Source organism: Capra hircus, chromosome 7 (genome assembly GCF_001704415.2).
Source record: "Capra hircus breed San Clemente chromosome 7, ASM170441v1, whole genome shotgun sequence".
NCBI lineage: Eukaryota > Metazoa > Chordata > Mammalia > Artiodactyla > Bovidae > Capra > Capra hircus.
The window spans coordinates 86,167,733-86,178,340 of record NC_030814.1 but is presented as its reverse complement, the minus strand read 5'-3'; the positions used below and the strand labels follow the sequence as shown (position 1 = coordinate 86,178,340).

The 10,608-nt window shown below is 39.3% G+C and overlaps 1 protein-coding gene across 1 annotated transcript in view; it reads right to left on the bottom strand.

Annotated features, from left to right (window-relative positions):
• The window catches only part of ADAMTS19 (ADAM metallopeptidase with thrombospondin type 1 motif 19), a 263,593-nt gene continuing 259,419 nt past the window's right edge, over window positions 6,435–10,608 (bottom strand). Inside the window, exons 22-23 of the mRNA XM_018050709.1 lie at window positions 10,363–10,540; window positions 6,435–8,040 (exon numbers count right to left, since the gene is read on the bottom strand). Of these exons, the coding sequence (XP_017906198.1) occupies window positions 7,889–8,040; window positions 10,363–10,540 (330 nt within the window). The 3' untranslated portion in view covers window positions 6,435–7,888. The remainder of the gene's footprint in view (window positions 8,041–10,362; window positions 10,541–10,608) is intronic.

The following is a 10,608-nucleotide window of genomic DNA, read 5'->3' as shown; positions in this document are numbered from 1 at the left end:
AGAGTTTTGATTAGAAACAAAGCCTATGATTAGATTATAAATCCTTCTGCATCTACCACATAACATTTTCAAAACTGATGAATAAGGGAGGCAGTCAGGTTACCTGAGCGCACAGAAGCGGAAGTCAGAGTGCTTCTGTGACATGCAACTAACCTGTGCTCTTGGGCAAGTTGCTGCGTCTCTCTGGGTCTCAGTTTCCTCAGCTACAATGTGAAGGTATTAATGGTTCCTTACAAGGGTGCATGGCAACCCACTCCAGTGTTCTTGCCTGGAGAATCCCAGGGACAGGGGAGCCTGGTGGGCTGCCGTCTACGGGGTCACACAGAGTCGGACACAACTGGAGCAACTTAGTGCAGCAGCAGCACAAGGCTGCTGTGAGGTTTAATAGGTACAGTGGTTAAGAGAACCCTTAGCATATATTAAGTGCTTAAAACAGGCTCTCTGCTATTTTAAGAGAGCATAAGAAATGGATTTTCATTTCAGTCATCTCTGATATAAAGCAAAATATAAGAAATATAGGAAATATAAGAAATATATAAGAAATAAGAAATATAAGAAATAAAGGAAAATGAAAGAAATTTGAAGTCATCATGCATGTGTGCTAAGTCACTTCAGTCATGTCTGACTCTTTGCAACCCTCTGGATTGTAGCCTGCCGGGCTTGGAGTGGGTTCCGATGGCCTCCTCCAGGGGATCTTCCCAAGTCAGGGATCAAACCTGTGTCTCTTATGTCTCTTGCACTGGCAAGTAGGTTCTTTACTGCTAGCTCCACCTGGGAAGACCTGAAGTTCTATTGTCCATAGTTAAAAAGCAAACTTCATTGGAATAGACATGTACACACTACTATATTTAAAATAGATAACCAACAAGGATCTACTATAAAAAATATTTTTAAAAAATCATTCAAAAGGCCAACTTCATTTTCCAGAATCCCCTTCTTTCTATGAGTCAGGGTTAGAACTGGTTGAAAGAGAAACTGGCATGAGATCTGGAAGGCAAAATGGAAGCAGCATCCCTTCATCTGAAATTCTTTTTGCAATCAGACACAGTGACAGAGGCAGAGGCAGGTTCTAGATTGCCTTTGCTCTCCTGAGTTCCACATCCATTTCTTATTTCTAACTGTAGGCCCTGATGACCATCAGGAAATAGATCCATTACCTAATATCTGGCTGTGGTCCTACAGAGGAAGAAGCTAACAGAGGCAACAGCATCTCATAGACATCTTTACAAATCACTCCTTCATAGCTACACTTACCTAGTCGCGCCTGGCTGCTCAGACTGGTTGGTGACTGCTCTGATCCTTCAGCTGCTCTTAGGACCTTCACTTCCCCAGCTCTTCTTGCAGCTGTCTGAGTTCAAATCTGTCATCCCCTAACACAGGTTTGCTGATTGAACCCTGGCAACTACCAGCATGAGAAGTGCTTCCAAGGAACAGAATTTTACAAATGAATCCTGGAGTTAGTTCTCTGATATGACTAGACTTAAAGGCATTAATGACAAGTAGTAAGCGGGACCCTGGTCATTCAGGGCAGAATGGTTATATAAACTCTCACTGATAGTCACCTGGAGTGAAGTACCTAGAGAAAGCAAGGTTCTGGGTTACAAAATACCTGCTGCAATAAAAATTTTTCATAGAAACAAATAGAGTAAGGACTTTGGGGTTGGATTCATTGCTTCTAACTCAGGTGGAGAACATAAGAGAAAGAGATACACCTGCGGTTTTACATTCACAGCTCAAGGTCTAAGTTGGGAACCAGAAAGGTTTTATGACTGCCTTGAAATAAAACCTTTTAAACTATACTGCTGATGTCCTACCACCTGTGATATCTTCTAAATCTGTATTCAGATTCAAGTCCTGGAAGATCCAGAACCAGATGAAAAGTATGACTTTAAGGTGTTAACATACAGGTCAAAGGAATTGCAGGATTTCACCAATTCACATTAACTGAAACCCAAGATATATGTATAGGAATGTTTTTAATGATATGAATTAGGGTAAAAGGAATACAATATTCTATTAGTTGCTTTTAATATGGGTTCACTAAGCTGAGATTCTGGATTCAAATTGTTAGTTCATAAGTCTGGAAGTAACTCTAACAATAAGACTGAAAACTGGACCCAATGGTAGTCTACACTGAATGAAACTGAGATACTATAACTTCCGTGTAGTAAAGAGGAAAGTATACATGAATTTAAAAAACATCTATTTCTGCTTTATTGACTATGCCAAAGCCTTTGACTGTGTGGATCACAATAAACTGTGGAAAATTCTGAAAGAGATGGAAATACCAGACCACCTGACTTGCCTCTTGAGAAATCTGTATGCAGGTCAGGAAGCAACAGTTAGAACTGGACATGGAACAACAGACTGGTTCCAAATAGGAAAAGGAGTACGTCAAGGTTGTATATTGTCACCCTGCTTATTTAACTTCTATGCAGAGTACATCATGAGAAACGCTGGGCTGGAAGAAGCACAAGCTGGAATCAAGATTGCCAGGAGAAATATCACTAACCTCAGATATGCAGATGACACCACCCTTATGGCAGAAAAGTGAAGAGGAGCTAAAAAGCCTCTTGATGAAAGTGAAAGAGGAGAGTGAAAAAGTTGGCTTAAAGCTCAACATTCAGAAAACGAAGATCATGGCATCTGGTCCCATCACTTCCTGGGAAATAGATGGGGAAACAGTGGAAACAGTGTCAGACTATTTTTTGGGGCTCCAAAGTCACTGCAGATGGTGACTGCAGCCACAAAATTAAAAGACTCTTACTCCTTGGAAGAAAAGTTATGACCAACCTAGATAGCACATCCAAAAGCAGAGACATTACTTTGCTGACTAAGGTCCGTCTAGTCAAGGCTATGGTTTTTCCTGTGGTCATGTATGGATGTGAGAGTTGGACTGTGAAGAAGGCTGAGTGCCGAATAATTGATGCTCTTGAACTGTGGTGTTGGAGAAGACTCTTGAGGGTCACTTGGACTGCAAGGAGATCCAACCAGTCCATTCTGAAGGAGATCAGCCCTGGGATTTCTTTGGAAGGAATGATGCTGAAGCTGAAGCTCCAGTACTTTGGCCACCTCATGCGAAAAAAGACTCTGATGCTGAGAGAGATTGGGGGCAGGAGGAGAAGGGGATGACCCAGGATGAGATGGCTGGATGGCATCACGGACTCGATGGACGTGAGTCTGAGTGAACTCCAGGAGATGGTGAGGGACAGGGAGGCCTGGTGTGCTGCGACTCATGGGGTTGCAAAGAGTTGGACTCGACTGAGCGACTGAACTGAACTGAAGAGAGATTAAAACACACACACACACACACAGATATGTGCTCATCTCTGTGTTAAATTTGTCCCCTAAGAGGGTCCAAAGGGTATTTCCTTCACCAGGACTTGAAAAATACATTGGTGAAGGTAGTACTGGATCCTTAAAGAACTTCATAGTAGCTGTTCTCTGTAAACCAGAAAGGACATTGGGAAATGCTGCCACAAAACAGAGCTTCTTGAATTTAATGAGGATGATGGAATTCTACAAGGGCATTTAAATTCCAGGGACCAGATAGGTATGGCTTAAGGGGCAGGCAGAGTCAAAAGGGTAAAGGTAAAGGTTTGACCTACAAAGATTTTTGGCATTGGTTAATTGATTACGGAGGCCAGAGTACTGAAAGAGACGAGCGTGCTACTAAAGTCCTACTTGGTTTGTCCAGGCATTTAATCTCTAGACTTGATGAAGATAACTATGACCTGAATCACCACACCAGGGAATTCCTTTTCTTGGATCCATTCCATGTGACAGCAGGTTCACAGACCCAGAACTTTCTGAATAAAGGGGAGGCTATATCTTTTAGAGGAAGGATTCTGCTGCAAATTCTCCAAAATTCATACTGTAAATCTAACTTCTAGTCTTCCCAGATGGGATGAGTGTACTGGAAAGAGGGAAGTAATTAGACTTTTGGATGCCTTGTAGATTACCGACTCTGAATCGATACTAATTGCTGGTGACCTGAACTGCCACTGAAGTCCCACAGTCAGAGCAAGAGTCTATGGAAGCCCAGCATTTTAACTAAGCTTTGGCTTAAATCTGTCTCATACTGAATCAGAGTCCCTAAACCTATCCGACAGTTATTTTCCTAATTCTGAAAGGAACATTTGGAGGAGAAATACTCAGAAACTGGCAGAATTCCTGCTTCACTGGTTAACTCCATGATCTGTAGAATGAGGGCTTTTATGGTAGTAATGGCACTGTCAGTCCTAGGACTGGCCCTTACATACCAAAGTTAAAAACAAAATCAATACGGGGTTCATGAAGCGATGAGAGTTACTTCTACCAAAGAGGATCGAAGGATGCAGGCATGATAAATTCATTAATTCATTCTTTCACTCTTTCTGCCTATTGTCCTTACAGAAGATCAATGGATTTGGAGAATTACACTGGATTATCACAAATTTAAACAGATGGGCGAGGGAAAAAATTACACAGGAAGAGCTGACATTCTCAATTCCACCCCTTGATTCTTGAGTTCATAAATCTAGACAGAAATATCACCATGTATAGGTTGATGAATCAGATCATACATAACAACTCAGAGGAATCACACCATATACAACATCTCAGACGCCTCCGAAAATGTTTTCCACTCAGCTGGTGCCAGAACAAAATATTAAAAAAAAAAAAAGAAGGCCATTGCATCATCCTGTTAGGCCATCTGCTTCAAGGTGATGCTGAACATGGCAGTATCAGAGTTACATGGGCATGAATCTACGGCCACAGTGTTTATTGTAATATGAATTCTCTGAACAGAAACCACACCATATGGAATACCCTAACTATGAGCAAGGCATTTGATAAGTTCATGGATGGTGTTTTGGCAGAAACTTTGCAGGCTGGGGAGGCAGATTCATACTGAGGGTAAGTGGCTATTTCTGTGAGAACAAATCACTGCTTGTTCGGTGATTAAAGTGAACTAATGTAATCTTACTACAATCAAGGCAGTGGGCTAGTCCTGCCATAGAATGGTGCCATGTTGGGGAATAATATTTTCTCTGCTATTGTTAGGCTGAGCCCTGGCGATGGCTGTAGCTGGAGGGGGGTCTTGGTGAGCGGAAGGTCATGTTACTGAACCCATGCATAATCTCTAGTCCTGCCACTACTGTGTCTGTTCCTGGGCTCATGGGCAAGGACAAAGGTGGCTAATGAAAGAGACTGGCCAGTATACACAGAACTTGTCAACTTGTCCAACTGGTGATTAAGCCCCACCTCCTGATAGTGCTCTTTGGTGAGCAGTCAAATGGAATGTAAGTTATTCACATACCTTTTCTTCAAAATTTCTTCATCACCAATTTTCAAACCATGCTCCTTCCAAGTCCTTGTCAGTCCTGCAAAACATCTGGATTGCAATAAGATGGCATTAGATCACTTTAATCACCGAACAGGCAGTGGACTATTTTCACAGAAATAGCCACTTACCCTGAATATGGATGTGTATTGCCAGCCTGCAAAGCTTCTGCAAAATACCGTCCATGAACTTACCAAAAGCCTCATTCACTATCAGGGTGTTCCATATGAGATATTGTTTCTTTTCAGTGAATTCATATTACAGTAAACAATGTGGCAGTGGACTGACGTTTTCTGAAATCTCCAGTATTAATTACCATGTGCCCCATCATCCTGAACAAATGGCCTGACAGAATGATGCAACAATGTCTTTTCTTCCCCAAGTATTCAATTCTGGCATCAGCTGGGTGAAGACATTTTGGAGGTTCTCTAAGATGTTGTGCAGGGTCTAATTCATCGATCAGTAAATGGTGACATTTCTGCACCAATTCATGGATTCAGGAATCAAGGGATGGGTTAAGAATGTTTTCTCTTACTATGTAAGTTTTCCCTCTCCCATTCCCCTACTATCTTCCATAAGATGTGTTGAAATTGACTGGTTTTATATCTCAGCAACTAAACTAAAGGATACCCATAGTAAGGGACAATCTAGAAACAAACTGTACCTTATATGAAAATGAAGGTGAAAATATTAATAAGGGAAGTCTTCAGAACTATGAGGATTTTGAGGTTTTATTCTGCTTGCAATCTATCAAGTTAGCCTGCCACACTTTCAGGGTTGCTGCTGCTTTCAGGGTTGCTGCTGCTGCTAAGTCGCTTCAGTCGTGTCCGACTCTGTGCGACCCCATAGATGGCAGCCCACCAGGCTCCCCCGTCCCTGGGATTCTCCAGGCAAGAACACTGGAGTGGGTTGTCATTGCCTTCTCCAATGCATGAAAGTGAAAAGTGAAAGGGAAGTCACTCAGTCATGTCCGACTCCCAGCGACCCCATGGACTGCAGCCCACCAGGCTCCTCCGTCCATAGGATTTTCCAGGCAAGAGTACTGGAGTGGGTTGCCATTGCAGAAGACATAAAACTCCTGGGATAGAGACAAAGAACTTTATTACTTACAGCAACAGCAGTAGCCAGAGATTCAGCATTTCTTGCACCAGTTCCCTGAACCCCACTTCCCACAGGATGGCATGAAGAGAGCCAGGCAGTACCTGCACATTCAGTGAACTGTGTTACAGGAGAGAGATCCCAATTTTAGGGAACTTGAAACTTTCATAATGAGAAATAAGCATGTTTGCCCTTTGCTCCAAAAAAGACACTATCTTTACCTTCCAAGGCTGTTCATTACACAAACATCCTTTAGAAGATAGTCCAGAACAAAAGCAGACAGTGCCAAGACATGTGGAAATGTGAGACTCATGAAGAACTGCCTCCCAACAGGAAGTTTCACATATTTTATTGAAAAACCTAAGAAATCATGTGAATCATGTACAATATTTTCTCACAAGAAAACCTTAAACTGGTTTTTAAACGTTTCACAGAATTGTAAAACTTTTTAATTTTTAAAAAGAAAAACACAATGAAACTACCACAGTATTATAAGCTTTTTGTTTTTCCTTGTTCCTAGGGAAAAGGCTGAAAAACAGTAAATCTTCTCATTATGATTTGTGAGGCTAAGTACTATACTCTAATAAATCTGCTAAAAAGATACAAGGAAATGGGTGGATCAACACTTTCTTTGTTTAAAATATTTTAAAAAGCTAAAATATAATGACAACATGTTAAAATAATACACATTTTTGTAGGATGTTACCATTTCTATAACGGTTTCTCTACACTATATCAACAGTGCAATGGTGATTCAGTGTAAATCATTACAGTGTTTCATTGTTACAATACTTGTGTTCAAGTACATGTTCATGAACATGATCAAAGTCTCTATTCAGACTTTTCTTTTCCATTATTAAAATAAGGTTATAATTACAGTAGAATTTTTCCTATGGATATCTCTAAATCTGAGCCCAATGCATAATACATTCTCTAAAAACCTGTTCAACACTATGAGGTTTGTTATGCTTACACATCTCCTGCAGATTACAGAAAATGGGCAAATTCTGCATCAGGATACCAAAGGAAAAAAAAATGATATCTCTCCATATATAACTAAACTATTAGGCTAAATTAGTATATATTCTGGATAACTCAATGGTATTGTCAGGGAGAGAGTAGCACCTTAGAGACAGCCCTAACTTAAAAAAAAATTGTTAAAAAATTTTTTTAAAGACTAAAGATCTTGATTGGTTTTTGTTTTTCCCTTTTTACTTTTATTCTGGAAACTGGATCCAACTTATTTACATAAAATTATTTATGAAGCCATATAGTATAAATCAAAATGTTTGTAGGACCAAAGCAAACACCATATTGGATGTTTGGCAGGCAAAAAAAAATAAATTAATTAATTTGATTAAATTATATGTAATCTGATAATATTTGGTCTGAAAAACATGCTAGTGTGTGTGTTTATAAATAATGTAATTGCAAAGAGCTGTTAGCCAGCCAGCCTGCTAGAGGTCAACTCTTCTGCTGCAGCTTTTGGGCATAGAAGTCCCTGCACGTCTCACAGCAGCGCTGATACCACCGCATGTCCTGACAGAGGTTCTTCTCACGTATCACCCGGCAGTACACAGGCCACTGATCTCCCAGGCACTTGAAAGTCAGAGCAGCTGTGAAACAAAACACAGGGAACTTAATACATGCAGAGAAACTAGGTGTCTTGAGTAGAAACAAACAGCAATCATTTAAGTGGGGGGATTTTGTACACTCAGGTTGACTCATATACATGACCTTCCAGAACATAAAAGACAGAGATAAACAAACACGCACACACACACTCTATAATAAAGGAGTATAGTAGATGAAGGCTGGTCTTACTCATGAGCTTTTATAGACTTATTAAAGATAGATTTCCCAAAGCCAATGAGTGTACTGCAAATGGCTTTTAAGTTTCCATTTCATGACTTCTATTTAATCTTCTTTTGGATTTTTAGTTGAGAAGATTAAAAAGAAAAATGAATGTGTTCAATATGTTCACCATTATGAGAATAAAAATTAATAAGTGCTATTATGGATGAACTTGCAAAGAAACAGCAAAACAAAAATCTGCTTACGCTTACTTCACATTCCTGGTTTCCTAGACAGCAGACATGTCTAGCTGTGATATCTAAGAGTCACAATTTCAGGCATCCCTAAAATCAAAGCTGATTAACAAAAGTGACTAAAATTTACAGTAATGAAGTGTTTGAAATGAGTTCTTGGTATAAAAAATTCAGTGAGGTAAATTCGGCCCCAGTTTTTCCGAAGAAATAGCGTGTTCTGGCGTGTGTAATAAAAGACAGTCTGCTGTGACTGTTTCTTTAGCCACTATTCTAATATGATTAATTATTTTACATTTAAAAACCTTAGATTTTCCAACCACTGTGCTTCTATGTTTGGGGATGTCCTTCAAGAAAAAATAAACAGAGACAATGGAGTTTTGATTTAATTCTTCTTTTAATTCATTATTTTATGCCACATTTTATGTCAAGAAGGACTCCAAATAATTGTTGGAAAAAGGGATTATGTTGCTTTTGAATACAAGGATTTATCACATCTGCTCTAGGCTTGCTTAACTTCTTGTCTTAACTAGTTTTAATTCCACTTGAACTGATTATTTCTTAGAAATGTTAATTATTTGGCTTAAAAAAGAGAATTTTTATATTTCCATGAAGAACCAAACATTTCCATTTGATTGAAACTTATGCTTGGAGAAGTATCTTTGACAATTTAGCTCTTTGAATTTTGGCAGTATTATTCTGTATGATTAAACTGATTCTCTGGAGATTATACATACAAATTAAAACTGAAGGTGTTCCCTCCTGGTAACCATACGCTTGTTTTGTACAGCTGTAACTCTATTTATGTTTGTAAATAAGTTAATTTGCATCCCTTTTTGAGATTCCACATGTAAGTGATATTATATGATATTTGTTTTTCTTTGTCTGACTTATTTCACTCAGTATGCCAAGGGGGAAAGGGGAGGGGGTAGGATACATCGGGAGATTGCAATATATAAAATAGATAACTAATAAGGGCCTACTGTGGAGCATAGGGAGCTCTAGTGAATACTCCGTGATGGCCCATATGGGAAAAGAATATAAAAGACTGGATATATGTATAACTGATTCACTCTGCTGTACTACAGAAACTAACATAACATTGGAAATCAACTATACTACTATAAAAATTCATTTAAAAAAACAACACATAGTGTTAAACAAATGAACCCAGTGACATCCAGGCAGCAGTGCTATTAAAAACTGCTAACTGCCACAAAAATAAAGGCTAATGCATTCATGAATACTTTTATGCAAATATAGGATATATTACTTAAAATACATACTCTACTTCTTGATGTTGTATTAGACTGACAGTAACTGAGAATATATGTGAAAGCATTTTATAACATAAAACTATGTAAATCAATGCTACTACTATTCATTTATATTTAATATTATGACCTTAAATGTGAAAAAATCAGTACCTTTTGTTTAGCGGTGTAGATCCATGTACCTGCTCTCCTTGAAAGTGAGTTTTTTACTCTTTATCTCTCCAAAGGATAATTTGTACCCAGGATCACAATGAAGAGATCCAAGATATACACTACAGCTTCACCTTTCCACCGACATTACCTTAACTGAGGGTTCTGCCATGGGACTGGTCAGAATAAAAAATATGGTTACATCCTCCAACCCTTTTTAGGCTGATCTTGAGTGATACGGCATTTGCATTTCCACAGCCTGACTCTGAAGGGACAGCTCAGGAATGAAAATAGTTTTCATTTAGACTACATGATCATTTGGACTATCTAGCTGAATAGATCCAATTTAGTCAGAAGCAAACTAACTAGTACAGACTGATAACTAAGCTTTAAAGTGATACATAAAACAGAAGAAGCCATGCTCATTTCTATGCCTGTCAAAATCACTCCCTGTTTTTGATCTGCTTACCCAGCCTGGGTGACGTTATAGTATTTACATTAATCTTCTCATTGCAAGGCTGAAGGTGGCACGGTCGGTACGCCGCAGGTTTTTCTGAAGAAAAACATTCATTCCCATGTCTTCCTGTGATCTTATGCATGCACTGAATAACACGCGACTGCATTCCTTTGCCACAGGTAACCGAGCACTAGGAGAGACACAAGGTTTTGGCAACTGTTCTTTGTGCTGTTTCCTTTTTCTGGGCTGTGAGTCACC